A 25,688-nucleotide genomic window follows, 5' to 3' on the forward strand; every position below is an offset into this window, starting at 1 on the left:
GCGGTAAAAAGAGCTAAGTCAGAGTGAACACCTGCAAACACTGTAGCTCCACCCCCTACTTCTGATGACACCCGATCTTCGGACGGAGTGGCTCCGCCTCCTCCTCTGATTGGTCTGTTTGTCAGTGATTCACCAGCTGATTTCTTTGTGAAGGTCTTACAAAATAAAACAATAATCTTGAGAAATTTGTCTGTTTTTATTATCCTGCGTCCACTTCCTGCTCCAGAACTGATCATGTTTATTAAAACACTTGGATCAGAGAACTTTATTGATCGTTTAACCCTCTGGATCCCAGGCTTGCCCCCGGGCCCATAATGCATTTATTTCCAAATGTCTGGCATTTACTAACCGTTAGTCCTTTTGAAGAACAAGCAGTGTGAACGCTACCTTCTGATCCTGACTGAGACCGGCTCACCTGTGGACAGGATGTGGCGCCCCGCCCCCCAGTGGACAAAAGGACTCAGCAGGAAACCAGGAGATTTCACCTGAGTGGCCTTAACGATGTCCCAAAGGCAGTAAAAAGTGGCGTTATCGTAAAATTCTCAAGTTTCCGACGGTCCCTGAATGTATCACACGTGACATCAGCAACATACCGAAAACCGGCGTGAAAGGAGGATGATTCTGTGAAGACTGCCATTATCATCCAGTTTATTCATGTCCTTATTAGAAATCTTCAGAAAATGAACTGTTTGCTCTAGCTCAATTCTGTAAAAATCAAATAATTCTTTACTCTGTACTGCTTTAAATAATTCCTGAATGATTGATACATGTCCAATTTTTTAATTTAAAATATTCTTTAAAATTTGCTTCCATCTTCCTGGTTTTATGTTTCAGCTTGGGGCTGCTCTGCACCAACCAGCAACAGTTTGTGTGTTCAGAGCTCGTAAAAATGAAAATACTTCAACTCTTCTTTGATCCAAGACTTGAATAAAGTGTTTTGTATGTGGTTATTCACAGTTTTCATTGTTTTTGAGTAGATATTAAATTTCCACCTTTTTTGAAAATAGTTTCTTGCATTCTGGTTCGGTTATGTTGCTGAGACATTGTTGAGTTACATCTGTCTTCAGCCCTGGTTCAGAAAATCAGAGAAATGATATTTTAATTTCTTTTTTTTTTTCTAATGAATTACAGCTTTTAGATTTTGTTACACTACATAAAGACATAATTGTTACACCAGCCTATAGCCATGGTTGTTCTGAATCTATAGAGGTGCTGCTCTTCACTTTACTGAGAAAAATGAGACCACAGTGAGTAAAAATGTGACAGAAGCAAAAAACGTTTGGGATTTAGAGGGTTAAAGCAAATTTAGTTTACAGCTGACAACTTGTTAGCTAACACACAACAACAACGACTGAAAAAGAGCCCCAAGATTCACACTGACAACCATGATCTCATGACATGAATCAGTGTTTATCTTGATGAAAAGACAATGAAAAAAATATTCATTGACAAAAACTAAATAAACACTTAATCAAAATTCATCCAAAACCAAAATCATGTAGACTGAGACCAGCACCCTTATGGTATTTAGTCCACTCAAACTAGACTAAGACTAAAACTCTTATAGTATTTAGTCCACTAAAACTAGACTAAGACTAAAAGATTTGAGAAAAGACAAAGACACAAGCTCTCATGGTATAAAGTCCACTCAAACTAGACTAAGACTAAAACTCTTATGGTGTTTAGTCCACTCAAACTAGACTAAGACTAAAGGACTTAAGACTTGACTTAGACTAAAACTGTAATAGTATAGAGTCCACTAAACCTAGACTGAGGCTAAAACTCTTATGGTATTTAAACAACTAAAACTAGACTAAGACTGAAAGATTTGAGACGAGACTAAGACTTAACCTCTTATGATTTGTGGTTGACTCAAACTAAACTAAGACTAAAAAGTTTCAGATAACTTTAATGTGACTAAACTAAATGGTGTGTTATTGAAGAGACTAAGTCAGAATTATCTGTTTAAACCAACACTGACATGAAAACACAGAGAGACCAACAGGTAGCAGGCAGGTGAGATCAGATTGATCAGGCGACGAACAGACGGTTTTTATTGGCTGACCTGGAGGTGTTTGACTTGAGATGGTGATTTTCAGCTGATGAGGTTTTTACAGGTTTCAGGATTAGGTGGAGTGACCTGGATTAATCCAATCGAGATTTATGTAACGTATACTCAAATTAACGTCTCACATGCTGATCAACTGACTGGACTTTGGCGCCACTGAGCATGCTCAGTAGCGAGTGGAAAAACCATGGAGCTCTAGTTTAGGAATGTCCCTTTCGTTTGAGAAGACCGCTTTGTCGATCCGGGAGCTCGGACTGCCAACGTTCTTCAGCCAGTGTTTCCTGGAACAAAAACACATGAAGAGAATACGCATCAGACCAAGACCAGGTGAGACCAGATCAAGGTTCTGATAGGTGTGACCAAAGCCATGTTTCCACCAAGGGGTTCAGGTCAGTTCATCTCAGCATTCTGTGGCATTTCCGACTTGTACCGTCCCACTTTCTGGTTCCCTTCTGTTGGGGTGCCAGACTAAACCGATCCGACCCCAGAAGGTGGAGCTAGAAACACTGCAGTCTGTTGATTGGTGGAAAGAATGGTCACTTCCTGTGTGACAGTGGCTGCTGTATTTCTCCAGGCGGGTCACAGTCTTCTGATTGTTCTTTGTAACAAAGAGACACATGACGATCACGAAGAAGACAAATTGCTAGATGTCTTCTTCGTTGCTCTTTGTTTGCTGTGTAGCATTTTTCTTCTTTGTTGTATTTATTAGCCTGGTACACCGTGTTGCCCTGTTATGGTGTCACGCTATTATGTAACTGGTTCGGCTATCAGCATTGCCTTGACTGACCCAACCCGTACCAAACCTTGCTGATCCGTACTGGACCACCTCGTGAAAACAGGGATCTGGTCCCCCTAAACAGGGTTAAGCTCAGATGGTTGGTTTGTATGGGTGGAGCTCTCTGATTAGTTGTTTTGGACTCACATGTCATTGATTCGGTCTGCCGGTCCCTGGATTTGACCGATGACGGTTCCTTGTCTGGTGTTCTTCACCCAACCGCTCAGACCCAGAGAGCGACCCTCATCCTCTGTGTACTGAGACAGATCAACATCGTTCATTCATCCATCTGTTCAGCCCTGCATCCCTTCATCCATCAGTTCATACATCATCCATTCATCATCTATTTTTTCATTGTTCCGTCTTTCATCCATACGTGCACCTGTCCAGGTGAGCACTCACAGTGAGGTGACGGAGGAAGGTGAAATATTTAACTCACCATTCTGAAGCAAACTCCTGAAACAGACAAACTCCTCGTTAATGTTTCAGACACAAACAAACATTTACAAAACGTTTAGTGCATTTTACAAGAGTACATTTAAAAACTAAAAACACTGTCTGGGTAAATCACACACAGACACACACAGCCCCCCCACCCTGCACACACAACTTGACCTACCCTGCACGTTCCCAAAGATCTCAAAGTCCACTGAGGTCAGTTTGTTTTCAGACATGACGACTTTGAAGAGACAAAATAAAAGCAGAGAGGAAATAAACACGGACAGAAACATGTCAGCCCGCCTTAAATTTAGCTGCACACTCATCTGTCAGTCCGCCTTGAACTGAACTCTGCACAAGTGAGTTTATTTTTATATCAGAAATCTGACACTCACGCCAAAATAAGAGCACTGGTCTAACTGCAGCAGGAGCTTTAAAAATAAAAGCCCCTGCCTCTCAGAATAAGAGCATCGAATAAAAAAATGCTCAGCATATAAATGTACTTTTGTAGTCCATCGTGTATATGAAAACCAAAAGAACTTCCTGTCCATACTTTTAAAAATAAAAGAAGTACAAAGTGGAAAAAGAGCTTCTGCTCTGAAAACTTGAACTTTCACTTTTAAAACATGTGGGATATGAAATCTTTAAGATTACTTTTTTACTCTTTAATGCATAAAATTAATAAATACATTTCATTATATATATATATATATATATATATATATATATATATATATATATATATATATATATATATATATATATATATATATATATATATATATATATGTCTGCCTGACAGTTGTTTAACAGCACTAGTTCAATAACCATCATAAATGATATTCTTAGCGGTAGAGACAAACTAATCAAGTTTTACTCAGTTCAACATATTTCAATATAGAGTAAAAAAAATGCTTTACCTAATGTTTGAGCAGCAAGTTAAACAATTAAGAACAGATTAAATTTGTGAAGAAATCTGGAACAGACTGATGAGGTATGTTTCATGGTGTTCTCATCACATTTCCCTGAAATAAATAAATTGATTCCACACCTACCGTTAAAAACATAATCTGTTTAAACAGGAAGTAGTTTCAGTTAGCGTGTCTGACAGAGAAATTATTAATTCAGACTGAAATCCTGTTCTGAACTACGCTGTAAACGTGTTTTCCTGTTGTAAAGATCAGTTTTTTGAATGGCTGTGAACTTGGTTTCTGCTGTTTCTGCACATGGCCTCCAGTGGACATTCCAGGAACTGCAGTTTTGAAACACTCGGTCATGAAGGGTTTATAAATAGATTTATTTATACACTGTTCAATATTCATCAAAGTAAACCACATCTGTAGTCCCCAGTTAAACCAGTCCAACCCCTGTAGTTCCCAGTTAAACCAGTGCTCTGAAGATGAAGGAGGAAGCTGCTCCTAAAGCCAAACCCAGAGACAGGAAGAAGGCCATGATGGCTCCAGCCGTCTCTGCTTCGTGTGGGAGAACGTTCCTGAAAGACAGATTATTCTTTAGGAGAACTGAAGGAGGACAACCAGGAGTGTGTGTGTGTGTGTGTGTGTGTGTGTGTGTGTGTGTGTGTGTGTGTGTGTGTGTGTGTGTGTGTGTGTGTGTGTGTGTGTGTTTTGGATGTATGTGTGGGTCCAGGTGTGTGTTTTGTGTCCGGGTGCTCACTTGGGGCCGTAGCACATGCAGAGGCTGGCCAGGTAGCCATTGCTGAAGGCGAAGAGGATCATGAACACGATGAAGAAGGCGTCGTGTTGGAAGAAGACGGGCAGGTGGAGACGAGGCTGAACGTTACACAGCATGAAGAGAGGGATGAAGACCAGACGACACAGCACAGACACCGGCAGCAACACACTGTCCTTCTGAGGCTGCAAAACAAAACACACACTCAACATCAACACACACTACATCAACACTCTACATCAACACACTCTACATCAACACTCTATATCAACAAACACTACATCAACACTCTACATCAACACACTATATCAACAAACACTACATCAACACACTCTACATCAACACACACTACATCAACACACTCTACATCAACACACTCTACATCAACACACTCTACATCAACACACACTACATCAACACACTCTACATCAACACTCTACATCAACACACACTACATCAACACACTCTACATCAACACTCTACATCAACACACGCTACATCAACACTCTACATCAACACACTCTACATCAACACTCTACATCAACACACTCTACATCAACACTCTATATCAACAAACACTACATCAACACTCTACATCAACACACTCTACATCAACACACTCGACATCAACACACTCTACATCAACACACTCTACATCAACACACTCTACATCAACACACACTACATCAACACACTCTACATCAACACTCTACATCAACACACACTACATCAACACACTCTACATCAACACTCTACATCAACACACGCTACATCAACACTCTACATCAACACACTCTACATCAACACACTCTACATCAACACACTCTACATCAACACACTCTACATCAACACACTCTACATCAACACTCTACATCAACACACTCTACATCAACACACACTGCATCAACACTCTACATCAACACACTCTACATCAACAAACTCTACATCAACACTCCACATCAAAACTCTACATCAACACTCTACATCAACACACACTGCATCAACACTCTACATCAACACACTCTACATCAACAAACTCTACATCAACACTCCACATCAACACTCTACATCAACACACTCTACATCACCATTCTACATCAACACACTACATCAACACAGTCTACATCAACACTCTACATAAACACACACTGCATCAACACGATCTACAGCAACACACTCTACATCAACACACACTGCATCATCACACTCTACATCAACACACTCGACATCAACACACACTGCATCAACACACACTGCAATAACACACTCTACATCAACACACTCTACATCAACACACTCTACATCAACACTCTCTACATCAACACCCTCCATAAACACACTCTACATCAACACACTCTACATCAACACACTCTACATCAACACAGTCTACATCAACACACTCTACATCAACACAATCTACATCAACACACTCTACATCAACAAACTCAACATCAACACACACGGCATCAACACACACTACATCAACACACTCTACGTCAACACAGTCTACATCAACACAGTCTACATCAACACACTCTACATCAACACAATCTACATCAACACACTCTACATCAACACACTCAACATCAACACACACTGCATCAACACACACTACATCAACACACACTGCATCAACACACTCTACATCAACACACTCTACATCAACACACACTACATCAACACACTCTACATCAACACACACTACATCAACACACTCTACATCAACACACTCTACATCAACACATACTGAATCAACACACACTACATCAACACACTCGACATTAACACACTCAACATCACCACTCTCTACATCAACACACTTTACATCAAAACTGTACATCAACACACTCTACATCAACACACTCTACATCAACACACTCTACATCAACACACACTGCATCAAAACACTCCACATCAACACACTCTACATCAACACACTCTACATCAACACATTCTGAATCAACACACACTACATCAACACACTCTACATCAACACACTCTACATCAACACACTCTACATCAACACTCTACATCAACACACTCTACAGCAACACACACTACATCAACACACTTTTCATCAACACACTCTACATCAACACACTCTACATCAACACTCTACATCAACACACTCTAAATCAACACACTCTACATCAATACACACTACATCAACGTACTCTACATCACGTACTCTACATCACATACTCTACAACAACACACTCTACATCAACGTACTCTACATCACATACTCGACATCAACACACTCTACATCAACACACTCTACATCAACTCACACTGCATCAATACAATCCACATCAATACACACTACATCAACACACTCTACATCAACACCCTCTACATTAACACACTCTACATCAACACACTCTGCATCAACACACTCTACATCAACACACTCTACATCAACACACTCTACATCAACACACACTGCATCAAAACACTCCACATCAATACACACTGCATCAACACACACTACATCAACACACTCTACATCAACACACTTTACATCAAAACTCTACATCAACACACTATACATCAACACACTCTACATTAACACACTCTACATCAACACACTGTGCATCAACACACTCTACATCAACACACTTTACATCAAAACTCTACATCAACACACTCTACATCAACACACTCTACATCAACACACTCTACATCAACACACACTGCATCAACACACTCTACATCAACACACTCTACATCAACACACTCTAAATCAACACATACTGAATCAACACACACTTCATCAACACACTCTATATCAACACACTCTACATCAACACTCTACATCAACACACTCTACATCAACACACTCTACATCAACACACTCTACATCAACAAACTCTACATCAACACACTCTACATCAACAAACTCTACATCAACACACACTGAATCAACACACTCTACATCAACACACTCTACATCAACACACTCTACATCAACACACTCTACATCAACATACTCTACATCACATACTCTACATCAACACACTCTACATCAACACACTCTACATCAACACACACTGCATCAAAACACTCCACATCAATACACTCTACATCAACACACTCTACATCAACACACTCAACATCAACACACTCTACATCAACACACTCTACATCAACACACTCTACATCAACACACTCTTCATCAACACACTCGACATCAACACACTCTACATCAACACACCCTACATCAACACTCTACATCAACACACACTACATCAACACACTCTACATCAACACACTCTACATCAACACACTCTACATCAACAAACTCAACATCAACACACACGGCATCAACACACACTACATCAACACACTCTACGTCAACACAGTCTACATCAACACAGTCTACATCAACACACTCTACATCAACACAATCTACATCAACACACTCTACATCAACACACTCAACATCAACACACACTGCATCAACACACACTACATCAACACACACTGCATCAACACACTCTACATCAACACACTCTACATCAACACACACTACATCAACACACTCTACATCAACACACACTACATCAACACACTCTACATCAACACACTCTACATCAACACATACTGAATCAACACACACTACATCAACACACTCGACATTAACACACTCAACATCACCACTCTCTACATCAACACACTTTACATCAAAACTGTACATCAACACACTCTACATCAACACACTCTACATCAACACACTCTACATCAACACACACTGCATCAAAACACTCCACATCAACACACTCTACATCAACACACTCTACATCAACACATTCTGAATCAACACACACTACATCAACACACTCTACATCAACACACTCTACATCAACACACTCTACATCAACACTCTACATCAACACACTCTACAGCAACACACACTACATCAACACACTTTTCATCAACACACTCTACATCAACACACTCTACATCAACACTCTACATCAACACACTCTAAATCAACACACTCTACATCAATACACACTACATCAACGTACTCTACATCACGTACTCTACATCACATACTCTACAACAACACACTCTACATCAACGTACTCTACATCACATACTCGACATCAACACACTCTACATCAACACACTCTACATCAACTCACACTGCATCAATACAATCCACATCAATACACACTACATCAACACACTCTACATCAACACCCTCTACATTAACACACTCTACATCAACACACTCTGCATCAACACACTCTACATCAACACACTCTACATCAACACACTCTACATCAACACACACTGCATCAAAACACTCCACATCAATACACACTGCATCAACACACACTACATCAACACACTCTACATCAACACACTTTACATCAAAACTCTACATCAACACACTATACATCAACACACTCTACATTAACACACTCTACATCAACACACTGTGCATCAACACACTCTACATCAACACACTTTACATCAAAACTCTACATCAACACACTCTACATCAACACACTCTACATCAACACACTCTACATCAACACACACTGCATCAACACACTCTACATCAACACACTCTACATCAACACACTCTAAATCAACACATACTGAATCAACACACACTTCATCAACACACTCTATATCAACACACTCTACATCAACACTCTACATCAACACACTCTACATCAACACACTCTACATCAACACACTCTACATCAACAAACTCTACATCAACGCACTCTACAACAACACACACTGAATCAACACACTCTACATCAACACACTCTACATCAACACACTCTACATCAACACACTCTACATCAACGTACTCTACATCACATAGTCTACATCAACACACTCTACATCAACACACTCTACATCAACACACACTGCATCAACACACTCAACATCAACACACTCTACATCAACACACTCTACATCAACACACTCTACATCAACACACTCTTCATCAACACACTCTACATCAACACACACTACATCAACACACTCTACATCAACACTCTACATCAACACACACTACATCAACACACTCTACATCAACACACTCTACATCAACACACTCTACATCAACACACTCTACATCAACAAACTTTACATCACATACTCTACATCAACACACACTACATCAACACACTCTACATCAACACACACTACATCAACACATTCTACATCAACACACTCTACATCAACACACTCTACATCAACACACTCTACATCAACACACTCAACATCAACACACTCTGCATCAACACACTCTACATCAACACACTCTACATCAACACACTCTTCATCAACACACTCTACATCAACACACTCTACATCAACACACTCTACATCAACACTCTACATCAACACACACTACATCAACACACTCTACATCAACACACTCTACATCAACAAACTCTACATCAACACACTCTACATCAACACACTCAACATCAACACACTCTACATCAACACACACTACATCACACACTACATCAACACACTCTACATCAATACACTCTACATCAACACACTCTACATTAACACACTTTACATCAACACACTCTACATCAACACACTCAACATCAACACACTCTACATCAGCACACACTACATCAACACACTACATCAACACACTCTACATCAACACACACTGCATCAACACACTCTACATCAACACACTCTACATCAACACACACTGCATCAACACACTCTACATCAACACACCTTACATCAACACACACTGCATCAACACACTCTACATCAACACACTCTACATCAACACACTTTACATCAACACACTCTACATCAACACACTCAACATCAACACACTCTACATCAACACACACTACATCAACACACTACATCAACACACTCTACATCAACACACACTGCATCAACACACTCTACATCAAAACACTCTACATCAACACACTCTACATCAACACACACTACATCAACACACACAACAATAACACACTCTACATCAACACACACTGCATCAACACACACAGCAATAACACACTCTACATCAACACACTCTACATCAACACACACTACATCAACACACTCTACATCAACACACACTACATCAACACACTCTACATCAACACACACTACATCAACACACTCTACATCAACACACTCTACATCAACACATACTGAATCAACACACACTACATCAACACACTCGACATCAACACACTCTACATCAACACACTCTCCATCAACACACTTAACATCAAAACTGTACATCAACACACTCTACATCAACACACTCTACATCAACACACACTGCATCAACACACTCTACATCAACACACTCTACATCAACACACTCTACATCAACACATCCTGAATCAACACACACTACATCAACACACTCTACATCAACACACTCTACATCAACACACTCTACATCAACACACTCTACATCAACACACTCAACATCAACACACTCTACATCAACACTCTACATCAACACACTCTACATCAACACACTCTACATCAACACACTTTACATCAAAACTCTACATCAACACACTCTACATCAACACACTCTACATCAACACACTCTACATCAACGTACTCTACATCACATACTCTACATCAACACACTTTACATCAACACACTCTACATCAACTCACACTGCATCAAAACACTCCACATCAATACACACTACATCAACACACTCTACATCAACACACTCTACATTAACACACTCTACATCAACACACTCTGCATCAACACACTCTACATCAACACACTCTACATCAACACTCTACATCAACACACACTACATCAACACACTCTACATCAACACACTCTACATTAACACACTCTACATCAACACACTCTGCATCAACACACTCTACATCAACACACTGTGCATCAACACACTACATCAACACACTCTACATCAACACACTCTACATTAACACACTCTACATCAACACACTGTGCATCAACACACTACATCAACACACTCTACATCAACACACTCTACATTAACACACTCTACATCAACACACTCTGCATCAACACACTCTACATCAACACACTTTACATCAAAACTCTACATCAACACACTCTACATCAACACACTCTACATCAACACACTCTACATCAACACACACTGCATCAACACACTCTACATCAACACACTCTACATCAACACTCTACATCAACACACTCTACATCAATACACTCTACATCAACACATACTTCATCAACACACACTTCATCAACACACTCTACATCAACACACTCTACATCAACACTCTACATCAACACTCTACATCAACACACTCTACATCAACACACTCTACATCAAAACTCTACATCAACACACTCTACATCAACACACTCTACATCAACACACTCTACATCAACACACTCTACATCAACACACTCTACATCAATACACACTGCATCAACGCACTCTACAACAACACACACTGAATCAACACACTCTACATCAACACACTCTACATCAACACACTCTACATCAACACACTCTACATCAACGTACTCTACATCACATACTCTACATCAACACACTCTACATCAACACACTCTACATCAACACATACTGCATCAAAGCACTCCACATCAATACACACTGCATCAACACACTACAACAACACACTCTACATCAACACAACTTACATCAACACACTCAACATCAACACACTCTGCATCAACACACTCTACATCAACACACTCTACATCAACACACTCTTCATCAACACACTCTACATCAACACACTCTACATCAACACACCCTACATCAACACTCTACATCAACACACACTACATCAACACACTCTACATCAACACACTCTACATCAACACACTCTACATCAACACACTCTACTTCAACACACTCTACATCAAAGTACTTTACATGACATACTCTACATCAACACACTCTACATCAACACTCTACATCAACACACACTACATCAACACACTCTACATCAACACACACTACATCAACACACTCTACATCAACACACTCTTCATCAACACACTCTACATCAACACACTCTACATCAACACACTCTACATCAACACTCTACATCAACACACACTCTACATCAACACACTCTACATCAACACACTCTACATCAAGAAACTCTACATCAACACACTCTACATCAACACACTCAACATCAACACACTACATCAACACACTCTACATCAACACACTCTACATCAACACACACTACATCAACACACTCTACATCAACACACACTGCATCAACACACTCTACATCAACACACTCAACATCAACACACTCTACATCAACACACTCAACATCAACACACTCTACATCAACACACACTGCATCAACACACACTGCATCAACACACTCTACATCAACACACTCTACATCAACACACTCTAAATCAACACACTCTACATCAACACACACTGCATCAACACACTCTACATCGACACACTCTACATCAACACACTCTACATCAACACACACTGCATCAACACACTCTACATCAACACACCTTACATCAACACACACTGCATCAACACACTCTACATCAACACACTCTACATCAACAAACTCTACATCAACACACACTGCATCAACACACTCTACATCAACACACTCAACATCAACACACTCTACATCAACACACTTTACATCAACACACTCTACATCAACACACTCAACATCAACACACTCTACATCAACACACTTTACATCAACACACTCTACATCAACACACTCAACATCAACACACTCTACATCAACACACACTGCATCAACACACACTGCATCAACACACTCTACATCAACACACTCTACATCAACACACTCTACATCAACACACTCTACATCAACACACACTGCATCAACACACTCTACATCAACACACTCTACATCAACGCACTCTACATCAACACACTCTACATCAACACACACTACATCAACACACTCTACATCAACACACCTTACATCAACACACACTGCATCAACACACTCTACATCAACACACTCTACATCAACACACTCTACATCAACACACACTGCATCAACACACTCTACATCAACACACTCTACATCAACACACTCTACATCACATACTCTACATCAACACACACTGCATCAGCACACTCTACATCAACACACTCTACATCAACACACCTTACATCAACACACACTGCATCAACACACTCTACATCAACCCACTCTACATCAACACACTCTACATCAACACACACTGCATCAACACACTCTACATCAACACACTCTACATCACACACTCTACATCAACACACTCTACATCAACACACACTGCATCAACACACCCTACATCAACACACCTTACATCAACACACACTGCATCAACACACACTGCATCAACACACACTGCATCAACACACTCTACATCAACACACCTTACATCAACACACACTGCATCAACACACTCTACATCAACACACTCTACATCAACACTCTCTACATCAACACACTCTACATCAACACACTCAACATCAACACACTCTACATCAACACACTCTACATCAACACACTATACACCACAACAAATAACCAATGCACCAACTCCATGAACCAAGTCTGCTAAACTATAAACATAATTCCTGCTTCACACTCAGACTGCAGATCTTCAACACACTTTTTTCAGAACACTTCACACGATTCTCTGAGTTTTGGCACAATTTTCATGAAGTAAACTTTTTTTTTCACAAAGAACACAATGCCACTCAAAACAGTAAAATTAATATTCCTATCATACACACTGACTCATTACATGAATAAACACCTGTCACACAATTTTACAATTAGCAATCAGAGCTTTAGCATAAAAGGGCAACAGGTGAGTTTCTCTGTTTTGGAACAGCGGATGCCAACATTGAAATCATAATCTCTGATGAGATCTGGACCGTGTCTTGTGAAGAAATTCACTGAAGATGAAACAAGTCTACAGAGTTCCCTTTGAACGCAATTCAGACAGAGTCAAAGAACTGTGATATAACTATGTGCAAGTAAGTCCTCTACAATCCTGTAACTGATGCATACCCTGAAAACTGTAAATATTATACATGTTTTAGTTTTGGAATCATAATGAATGTATTTCACAATAGTGACCACTCCATGTCTATTTCTGATATTATCCTGTGTGTTTCAGAGAGTCCTTGAGCTAGAGGTGGCTGCAGTGGAGCACCAGTTTGTCTTTATTGATGAGGTTAGATTCAGCCTCACAAAAAGACACAGAAGGGGAAGGAACATCAGCGGCCATTTTGTCTTCTGAGTCAGAAAAAAAAAAAAATCTGAAATATTTTGCAAGAAGTGTCACACTGAACCAAAAGGCCCGAGTCATGATGAATATCATGTAATCAGAGTGTTTTACACTGAACACATCAGTGTTCAACTGGTTCATATAAATGTTTTTTCATATAGTGGTTTGTGTGTGTCATTTGGAGACAAAACACCATTTTGAGAAGAATAAACACTGTTTTGGATGTAAAGTTTCATTTTGAAGGAGAATTGAGGGGTTTTGAGAAATGTGTGAGTGATTTTTTGATTTATGTGTAGAGTTCTGAGAATATGAGGCATCCTTTCAGAAAATGTGTGTAAACAATCGAGGAAAACTGTAATTTGACTGTTTTGAGTGGCATTGTGTATTTTGTGAAAACAAGAAGTTTACTTCATGGAAATTGTGCCAAAACTCAGAGAATCGTGTGTGTTGTTTTGAAAAAAAGTGTGTTGTAGATCTGCAGTCTGAGTGTAAAGCAGGAATTGTGTTTATAGTTTAGCAGATTTGTTAATGGAGTTGGTGCATTGGTTATTTGTTGTGGTCATCGTGTCTCAGGCACCGAAAATTGTGTGTAAACAATCGAGAAAAACTGTAAGACAGACAGGTAGAGACAGGTAGAGACAGACAGGTAGAGACTTACAGGAAGAGACAGACAGGTAGAGACGGACATTTAGAAACAGACAGGTAGAGACAGACATGTAGAGACAAACAGGTAGAGACAGACATTCAGAGACAGACAGGTAGAGACAGGTAGAAACAGACAGGTAGAGACTTAAAGGAAGAGACAGACAGGTAGAGACAGACATTTAGAAACAGACAGGTAGAGACAGACATGTAGAGACAGACATGAAGGGACAGACATGTAGAGACAGACATTCAGAGACAGACAGGTAGAGACAGGTAGAAACAGACATTTAGAGACAGACATGTAGAGACAGACATTCAGAGACAGACAGGTAGAGACAGGTAGAGACAGACAGGTAGAGACAGACATTCCGAGACAGACAGGTAGAGACAGGTAGAGACAGACATGTAGAGACAGACATTCAGAGACAGACAGGTAGAGACAGACAGGTAAAGACAAACAGGTAGAGACAAACAGATAGAGACAGACAGGTAGAGACAGGCAGGTAGAAACAGACAGGTAGAGACAGACATGTAGAGACAGACATGCAAAGACAAACAGGTAGAGACAGACAGGAAGGGACAGACAGGTAGAGACAAACAGGTAGAGACAGATAGGTAGAGACAGACAGGTAGAGACAAACAGGTAGAGACTGACAGGCAGAGACATACAGGTAAAGACAAACAGGTAAAGACAAACAGGTAGAGACAGACAGGTAGAGACAAACAGGTAGAGACAGACAGGCAGAGACAGACAGGTTAAGACAAACAGGTAGAGACAAACAGATAGAGACAGATAGGTAGAGACAGACAGGTAGAGACAAACAGGTAAAGACAAACAGATAGAGACAGACAGGTAAAGACAAACAGGTAGAGACAAACAGAAAGAGACAGACAGGTAGAGACAAACAGATAGAGACAGACAGGTTAAGACAAACAGGTAGAGACAAACAGATTGAGACAGACATGTAAAGACAAACAGGTAGAGACAAACAGATAGAGACAGACAGGTAGAGACAAACAGGTAGAGACAAACAGATAGAGAAAGACAGGTAAAGACAAACAGGTAAAGACAAACAGGTAGAGACAGACATGTAAAGACCAACAGGTAGAGAAAGACAGGCAGAGACAGACATGTAGAGACAGAATGTAAAGACAAACAGGTAGAGACAGGCAGGTAGAGACAGACAAACAGGTAGAGACAGACAGGTAGAGACAGACATGTAAAGACAAACAGGTAGAGACAGACAGGTAGAGACAGACATGTAGAGACAGACATGTAGAGAAAGACAGGCAGAGACATACAGATAGAGACAGACAGGTAAAGACAAACAGGTAGAGACAAACAGATAGAGACAGACAGGTAGAGACAAACAGGTAGAGACAGACAGGTAGAGACAGACAGGTAGAGACAGACATGTAGAGACAGACATGTAAAGACAAACAGGTAGAGACAAACATGTAGAGACAGACAGGTAAAGACAAACAGGTAGAGACAAACAGATAGAGACAGACAGGTAGAGACAAACAGGTAGAGACAGACAGGTAGAGACAGACAGGTAGAGACAGACATGTAGAGACAGACATGTAAAGACAAACAGGTAGAGACAAACAGGTAGAGACAGACAGGTAAAGACAAACAGGTAGAGACAAACAGGTAGAGACAGACAGGTAGAGACAGACAGGTAGAGACAGACATGTAAAGACAAACAGGTAGAGACAGACAGGTAGAGACAAACAGATAGAGACAGACAGGTAAAGACAAACAGGTAGAGACAAACAGGTAGAGACAGACAGGTAAAGACAAACAGGTAGAGACAAACAGATAGAGACAGACATGTAAAGACAAACAGGTAAGGAAAGACAGGCAGAGACAGACAGGCAGAGACAGACAGGTAGAGAAAGACAGGCAGAGACAGACAGGTAAAGACAAACAGGTAGAGACAGACATGTAAAGACAAACAGGTAGAGACAGACAGGTAGAGACAGACAGGTAGAGACAGACATGTAAAGACAAACAGGTAGAGACAGACAGGTAGAGAAAGACAGGCAGAGACAGACAGGTAAAGACAAACAGTTAAAGACAGACATGTAACGACAAACAGGTAGAGACAGACAGGCAGAGACAGACATGTAAAGACAAACAGGTAGAGACAGACAGGTAGAAACAGACAGGTAGAGACAGACAGGTAGAGACAAACAGGTAGAGACAGACAGGAAGAGACAGACATGTAGAGAAAGACAGGCAGAGACAGACATGTAAAGACAAACAGGCAGAGACAGACATGTAAAGACAAACAGGTAGAGACAGACAGGTAGAGACAGCCAGGCAGAGACAGACAGGTAAAGACAAACAGGCAGAGACAGACAGGTAGAGACAGACAGGTAAAGACAAACAGGTAGAGACAGACAGGTAGAGACAGACATGTTGAGACGGACAGGTAGAGACAGACATGTAAAGACAAACAGGTAGAGACAGACAGGTAAAGACAAACAGGCAGAGACAGACAGGTAGAGACAGACAGGTAAAGACAAACAGGTAGAGACGGACAGGTAGAGACAGACATGTAAAGACAAACAGGTAGAGACAGACAGGTGGCTGTTGATTGGGTCGTCATTTCACTCACCCACATACAGATGGCTGTTAAGCTCCGCCCACTCCAGTCACACAGGTTGAAGAGCAGGAAGCAGCTGACAGGAATGAAGTATTGATCTGTGAAGAAGCAATCAGCGAATCATTAAGAGGAGGTTGTAATCATTAACGATCAGAGATCCATCTGGAAGAACTTATTATTATCAATCATTAACCAATAACAATGATCAATGAATTACCTATCATGATGATTGATAAACATTAAGGAACTGATTAACCCAAAACTAAAAGCTATTGATGAAGAAGCACGTTTTGATGGGTTGGTCACGTTTCTCTGTTATTGAGTCATGAACTGTCAGTCAGCAGGTTAATGATCAACAGCTGATCTGACATCAGCTGATTAACACACTCACATGGTCAGTGTTTAGATTCATTCACTCAGCAGATTAAATCCAACTTCACCTTTATTTAAGAAACAAAAACCTTATCTTAACACGTTTTATTTTCCCTCAGGGATTCTCGGCTCATTTCTCCAACATTTCTCTGACACAGGTCTGAGAGGCTCTACCATAGAGGAAAGAGGAACAGGAAGTTTTGGCGTGGTCTTACCCCAGGAGCCCCTGTCAGACAGCGTGGACCTGGTGTCCGCAGTGATGGCCGGAAACGTCCCTATGGTGACGGTGAAGGTGAAACACACGGACAGAGCCAGCGTCCAGATCTAAGGGTCAAAGGTCAAAAGGAGGATCATTTGTTTGAATGTATTAGAATAAAAACAGGAGGTCCGGGGTTCTGTCCTGTGGTTTCTGTCCTTTGTGATGATGTTTCTTCCCTCCTTTAATAACACACCTGTGCCTGCTTGTTTTACCTGTCCTACTGCGCATTACCCAGTGTGTATCATCTGAGTTACTGAGTGTTTTGCACGGGATAAGAAAAGAGTTTCTTTTGTTTAAGCATTTTACATTTGCCAATTAGATCTTCAGTCATCTCTATGTAAGTCCTCCTCCTTTCTTTCTCACATCCACCTTCATCTAAATGAACTAATGCTGGGACTGTGAGTTGATAAAATGTAAATTTTATAAAATGTTTCTGCTCATTTTCAAATTGACGTCAGGAACTAGTTTTAAAACAGTCAGTGAAGGGACAACAAAATAGATAAAAGGTCTTTGATGTTACACATTCAATTTTTTTGCTTTAATGCAAGTTAATATCCCAAACCATCTGTCTATAACATCTATCTATAACCAAAGTCAAAATAATCAGTCAATCACCTCTAGCTATGGCCTAAGGCTATAACCTCAGCCTGCAACCTCAGTCTATAAACACAATATATAACCAAAGTCTAGGACCTAAATCTATACCCAGTCTCTATAACCTCTGTGTATAACCTCTATCCAAAACCTAGATCTATAGCCTTAGTCTAAAACCTCTATCTTTGACCCTTTGTCTCAAGTGTCTGTTTATAACCTCAGTCTTTAAACCTCTGTCTATAACCTCTGTCTATGACCTTAGTCTATAACCGCTCTATGACCTCAATCTATAACCTCTGTCTATGACCTCTGTCTTTATCCACAGTCTATGACCTCTGTCTATAACCTCTGTTTAGAACCTCTGTCTATAGCCTGTCTATAAACCTTCATCATTGACCTCCATGACCAGTCTATAACCTCTGTATATGACCTCTGTCTATGACCTTAGTCTATCACCCTCTCTATGACCTCGGACTGTAACCCATCTATAACCTTATTCAATGACCTCCGTCTATAACCTCTATCTACAGGAGGCTCTTTGGTAACTTTCTTGATCCAGGTCGTCTCTGAGGATCTTGGTTTTTCTTGTCCTGTCTTTCAGTGAATGCTGTTTGTTTTTGGACTCTTCATCACCTGACTGATGAAAGTCCTCAGGTTTTTGTTTTCTTACCTTTTTAAAGATTTTCATCATGGAGATTTCCTGATGATTGTTTTGAGCCGTGTGTTCAGCAGCAGCTTCTAAAGAAGGGATGACATTAAATTGATGATGTTGGCAAAAACCTTGAGCTTCATAGGAGAAATCTGAGAAGTTAGCGCTAAAGAAACCAGTGAAACTAGCATATGGACTCCAAACAGACCGAAGCGTTTAAGAGGTGAAGCTTTCCAGGAGTGTGTCAGAGCAACTTTTACCTTTCTCCATCAGAGTCACAGAGTTCTCTTTGTCCAACGTCTGTTTCCTGTTTTTATCCTGATGAAACTGGAAAAACTCCTGAGACAGAAAAACACATTCAAGTTAAATTCATTTATTTATGAGCTGTCCAAGCATAATTATTTATACATTAAAACATACACATAGTGTGTGTGTGTGTGTGTGTGTGTGTGTGTGTGTGTGTGTGTGTGCGTGTGTGCGTGTGTGTGTGTGTGTGTGTGTGTGCGTGTGTGTGTGCGTGTGTGTGTGTGTGTGTGTGTGTGCGTGTAATTATTACCAGTTTAGGCAGCAGGATGTAGGACAGGATGGAGAGAAATATAACAAAACAGGCAGTGATGAAATAACCAAATGCAGCATCCTGAATCTCTGAGCCACCTAGAGGACAAGGAAGGAAGGACAGCATTAAGGTAGAATAGGAGAAAGGTAGGATAAAAGGAAGGAAGGACAAAATGTAGTCAGGACAAAATGAAGGTAGGATGAATAAAAAAGGACAAAAGAAAGCTTGGATAAAGGAAGGAAGGATAAGAGAAAGAATCAGAATCAGGATTCATCGTCGACTTGATTCTTTTTTTAAGGTCAGTGTTCTGACAGTTATTGGTCAATTATCAGTTCAGATGAAGAAGTGACTGATGATCCGTGAAAAAGTGATTCATGATTTTTGAATTATTTATTGATTTATTCATTGATGACTTATTTACGAGGAAGTGATCAGACTTGTGATGGCGCAGATCATGGCGAAAGCTGCGAAGGTTCCAGCGAGTCCTTGACCGCTCATGATGGGAGTGGTGTACGAGGTCGGCAGCGTCCCAGCCATCCCGAACAGAGAGCCCTGAAGCACCGCCCCGAAGGCTGTAAACAAACACATCCTCAGACAATGACAACAACAACAACAACAAAAACAACAACAAAGAAAATGTAAATAATGATCAAAGAGCTCAGAGACCTCATCCTGAAATCTGTAAACAAACTCTAATCAACAACGAAACCTTCAAACAGGAAACACAAACAGGCTCACAGTTGATGATGACGATCTTCACCATGGTAACGATGAAGAAAGGAAGCGGCTCCAGAGGAACTTTGACCAGGACGGCGGTGACGGTGAAGACGGACATGATAATGAAGAGACTGCCCATCACCCGCAGACGCTGAGAGACTCTGAGAGAGGAGGAGGGTCAGAGGAGAAGGAGGAGGGTCAAAGGATGAGGAGAATCAGAGGAGGAGGAGGGTCGGAGAAGGAGGAGGGTCGGAGGAAGAGGAGGATCAGAGGTGGAGAAGGGTCAGAAGAAGAGGAGGGTCAAAAGAGAAGGAGGGTTAGAGGAAGAAGAGGGTCAGAGGAAGAGGAGTCAGAGAAACAGAAGGGTCAGTAGAGGAGGAGGGTTATAAATGAGAAGGGTCAGAGGAGGAGGAGGGTTAGAGAAAGAGGAGGGTCAGAGGATGAGGAGGTCAGATAAGAGGAGGGTCAGAAAAAGAGAAGGATTAGAGGAAGAGGAGGGTTGGAGTAAAAGGTGGGTCAGAGTAAGAGAAGGGTTCGAGAAAGAGATGGTCAGAGGAAGATGAGGGTTAGAGAAAGAGAAGGGTTAGAGGAAGATGAGGATTAGAGAAAGAGAAGGGTCAGAGGAAGATGAGGGTTAGAGAAAGAGAAGGGTCAGAGGAAGATGAGGGTTGGAGTAGGAGGAGGTGTGTCAGAGTTAGAGGAGGGTCAGAACAAGAGGGGTCAGAGGGAGAGACAGGTCAGAGTTAGAGTAGGGTCAGAGAAAGAAAAGGGTCAGAGGAAGAGAAGGGTCAGAGGAAGAGGAGAGTTGAAAACAAGAAAAGGTTGGAGAAGGAAAAGGGTCAGAGGAAGAGGAGAGTCAGAAGATGAGGGTCAAAGTGTCAAAGTTACTGAGAGGAGCAGTTTCTAGAACAAAACCAAAAATACCCTGAATGTGTAAAAACACTGTTTCTTTAAGAGCAGAGTTCTTTTTCTATAAGTGTTCTGTTCCTTTAAGAGAGAAAGCAGCAGAAGTTTGAAATGTCCACGGACTCTTCTTTGTTGGTGCTTGGAGGACTCACAGTGAGTGCAGGAAAGAGTTGAGGCAGGTGAAGAGGAGCAGGGGCAGCATGGCGCACAGCGTCATCACGTTGTTGAATTTCGCCTCCAGAACGCTGCGAGGTTCCCCCGCTGTTGTCTCATTGGCTGAGGGATCGACCAATGAGGAGTCTTTAAGACGACTGGTGAAGTACTGAGACACAAACACGTTGATGTGTGATGAGTTTCCTCAGACTAAGACTCATTTCCTGTTTGTGTTTGGAAGCTGAACATGAACTGTGAGTGAATTCAGCCTCAAATTTCTTAAATGACTTTTTAAAAGACTCCACCTGTAAACACCAGTTTAACTCAGATTAAAGAGGGAGACACATGACTTCTTGGAGAAACAGGAAGTGATGTCATACCACAGTTGCAGTCATGAAGAAGTTCCATGGAAGCAGAGTGCCCAAACCGAGCATGAAGAAGATCAACCAGACGCCGAAACACCTTCATACAACACATCCACATACAAAGACTTTTATTTTGAAAAGCAGAAAACACACTGTGCTGTGTTTATCAGTAACAGAAGAGTTAGGTTAATTTATGTTTTACTCACTTGTCTTTAGGAGGTTTGATTTCCATTTTCCCAGAGAAACCTGAGTCTGCTTCTCGTTTATTCTCTAAAAGTTTTCTCTGTGTTCTCCTGAAGTTCTCTTTCTGACCTCTCAGTGTTTTCCAGATATTTTCCACATCTGTCAGAGTTCTTTCTGCTGCTTCAGCGTCTTTGTGTTAAAGTCTCGGTTTCTCCAGCTCAGATGTGTTTCTGTGTCAGTCTCTGGGTAACAGCTGGGCTCAGTCCTCGGCTTCAGTCTTTTTTTGGTGATTCTTTAAAGTCAAACTTCGTCTTCTCTCTGCCGTTGGCTTCAGTCAGTTTGGTTCTTCCTGTTTTCTTTAGTCACGTTTCTTTAAATCCTCTTTTGTCTCTCTTTGTTCGTCTCCAGCTCGTCTGTCTCTCGTACTTCTGCAGCTTCAGCAGAATCAGTTCTTCATTCTGCGGTGCAGTGACCTTTGACCTGTGGACCCTGATATCAGGTAGTTCAGTGGACTTTGTTTCTTTGTAAATGGTGATGTGATAACAGCAGAGCACAACCTTGCAGTGCATGAGACAAAGAAAAGCATCTTTGTTGAATGTTTTACAGAGTAAGAAAAATACTGTCATTCCCCACTTCAGGGAAATCTGGGTTTTGTTCAGTTCTGGTCCAGCGTTGGTTCTGGACCAGGATTATTTGACGCTGCCAGTGGCAGCCAGAGTGGAATCTGAGTGGAGTCAGGTGACCAAAAAAAAGATTATTTATTTCTTTTGAGAGTCTAGTCTCTTCCTGACTCTACCTCCTGACATATTTTACAATCCCCGAAAAAATACACGAGAACGTCAGCTGTTAATCATCGTTAAACGTGACGTAAAGCCTCGTTTTTAACCTCATGTAACTAATGAAAAAAAAACTTCTCAGATAAAAACGGACCTGAACACAAGACAGCAAAATGATATCTTCAAATCACCACAACAATCAGACGTGAGAAACATTTCTACCAGGTGTATTAATTTTTTAAAGTTTGACCACAGCCCATCTGGAATGACTGGGGAGATGGATTTTTTTTAACCTGTACTGCAGCCAGCCACCAGGGGGAGCAGTTTTCAGTCTATGGTTTGAACAAGCCACTGCAGAATAACTGCTGCATGTGGGTTGGAATGAACATTAGCACAAACAGTTTAACCCCTGTGTTAGCCTTTAGCTTTAGCACGTAGGAATAATCCATATTGGGCTGATAATGTCATTTTTGCTATTTTAACTTTTAACTCCAACTGACATTAACATAACTTTAATTTCCTTTTATTTAATTATCTTCTGTATTATTTATGTCGGTTTTATTTATTTCTTACAGTTTCTTTCTATTATTTCCTTCTTATGTCTGGTCCTTATGGTCTCACTCAGGTACTTGCTGTACACTTTGAGGGCGTACCCCTGATTAAAGTTAAAATCTCATTGCTTTTAATTGACTTTTGTTTTTATTTTGTTTTGTTTCATCCTGCTGGGACTTCTGATTACAGAAAAAAAATAATCTAAAGGTGTAATGTAAATAAAGTTATTGTCATTATAAAAATTGTTGCCAGAGCATATTTTTGGCCCGTTATTTGGCAGAAAATACAAAAACATGACATTAATGTTAAATAACAGATGGATGCATATGTTATTTATCGTTAATGCTGCCACTATCTGAGCCGTCCAGTCACCAAAAGATGCTGTATTAAAGGAAACAACAAAGACCACAGATACTTAAAAACAACCAGAACATCTCATTTCAGCCTCAGATCACTGACAGACAGATATAGAAAACTGAGACTATCACAGGATCACTTACAGTTTTTCTTGATTGTTTACACACAATTTTTGGTGCCTGAGACACAATGACCACAACAAATAACCAATGCACCAACCCCATGAACCAAGTCTGCTAAACTATAAACACAATTCCTGCTTCACACTCAGACTGCAGATCTTCAACACACTTTTTTCAGAACACTACACACAATTCTCTGAGTTTTGGCACAATTTTCATGGAGTAAACTTTTTTTTTTCACAAAGAACACAATGCCACTCAAAACAGTAAAATTAATATTCCTATTATGCACACTGACTCATCACATGGGTAAACACCTGTCACACAATTTTACAATTAGCAATCAGAGCTTTAGCATAAAAGGGCAACAGGTGAGTTTCTCTGTTTTGGAACAGCGGACGCCAACATTGAAATCAGAGGGAGAGCCAGAGGTGTGAGAATGAGAGGAGGAGGACGCGGAGGATGCGGAGGACAAGGAGGACGAGGAGGACGAGGAGGACAAGGAGGACGAGGAGAATGAGGAAGGATGAGCGCCATAATCTGTGATGAGATCGGGGCCACTTTGGTTGACCATGTGGTGAACCATGGTCTAACAATGAGGGA

The 25,688-nt window shown here is 40.7% G+C and overlaps 3 protein-coding genes across 4 annotated transcripts in view; 1 reads left to right on the forward strand and 2 right to left on the reverse strand.

Moving 5' to 3' along the window:
- Positions 1 to 147, forward strand: part of LOC141810602 (reticulon-3-B-like) — a 3,630-nt gene extending 3,483 nt beyond the window's left edge. The window contains exon 8 of the mRNA XM_074698300.1: positions 1 to 147. This exon is cut by the window's left edge and continues 22 nt beyond it. Coding sequence (XP_074554401.1) covers positions 1 to 27 — 27 coding nt within the window. The 3' untranslated portion in view covers positions 28 to 147.
- A 1,896-nt stretch (positions 148 to 2,043) lies between these two features.
- On the reverse strand, positions 2,044 to 3,595 carry LOC141784785 (acylphosphatase-2-like). Its single transcript, XM_074662656.1, has 4 exons — positions 3,463 to 3,595; positions 3,283 to 3,299; positions 2,991 to 3,100; positions 2,044 to 2,349 (listed from the first exon to the last, which is right to left on the reverse strand). Exons 1-4 carry the CDS (start codon positions 3,572 to 3,574, stop codon positions 2,235 to 2,237), a joined length of 354 nt encoding a protein of 117 aa, XP_074518757.1. The 5' UTR covers positions 3,575 to 3,595; the 3' UTR covers positions 2,044 to 2,234.
- Positions 3,596 to 4,298: 703 nt separating this feature from the next.
- On the reverse strand, positions 4,299 to 23,603 carry LOC141808606 (equilibrative nucleoside transporter 1-like). 2 transcript variants are annotated; one of them, XM_074695284.1, is made up of 12 exons: positions 23,302 to 23,603; positions 23,111 to 23,192; positions 22,730 to 22,853; positions 21,693 to 21,832; positions 21,392 to 21,526; positions 20,955 to 21,052; positions 20,659 to 20,737; positions 20,420 to 20,487; positions 19,112 to 19,220; positions 18,537 to 18,622; positions 4,956 to 5,155; positions 4,299 to 4,773 (listed from the first exon to the last, which is right to left on the reverse strand). In XM_074695284.1, the coding sequence occupies exons 2-12, from the start codon at positions 23,136 to 23,138 to the stop codon at positions 4,662 to 4,664; spliced, it is 1,179 nt and encodes a 392-aa protein (XP_074551385.1). In that variant the 5' UTR covers positions 23,139 to 23,192; positions 23,302 to 23,603; the 3' UTR covers positions 4,299 to 4,661. The 2 variants fall into 2 exon arrangements, with proteins under 2 accessions (XP_074551385.1, XP_074551377.1); XM_074695276.1 differs by having other exon boundaries at positions 22,730 to 22,899.
- Between the last annotated feature and the right edge of the window lie 2,085 nt (positions 23,604 to 25,688).

This window comes from Halichoeres trimaculatus, unplaced genomic scaffold, assembly GCF_033239565.1.
Source record: "Halichoeres trimaculatus isolate MK-OKI-2021-1 unplaced genomic scaffold, fHalTri1.1 fHalTri1_scaffold_2, whole genome shotgun sequence".
Classification (NCBI taxonomy): Eukaryota; Metazoa; Chordata; class Actinopteri; order Labriformes; family Labridae; genus Halichoeres; species Halichoeres trimaculatus.

Bases quoted from the DNA above. Each gene is read 5' to 3' on its own strand.
- LOC141808606 (XM_074695276.1), bottom strand. From the start codon at position 23,327: ATGGAAATCAAACCTCCTAAAGACAA. The intron at 21,527-21,692 runs GTGAGCCTGTTT...GTTTGTTTACAG, and splicing joins GAAGATCGTCATCATCAACT to CCTTCGGGGCGGTGCTTCAG. The intron at 19,221-20,419 runs GTAAGAAAACAA...TTTGACCCTTAG, and splicing joins TGATGAAAATCTTTAAAAAG to ATCTGGACGCTGGCTCTGTC.
- LOC141784785 (XM_074662656.1), bottom strand. From the start codon at position 3,574: ATGTTTCTGTCCGTGTTTATTTCCTCTCTGCTTTTATTTTGTCTCTTC. The intron at 2,350-2,990 runs GTGAGTCCAAAA...TTTTTGTTCCAG, and splicing joins GCAGACCGAATCAATGACAT to GAAACACTGGCTGAAGAACG.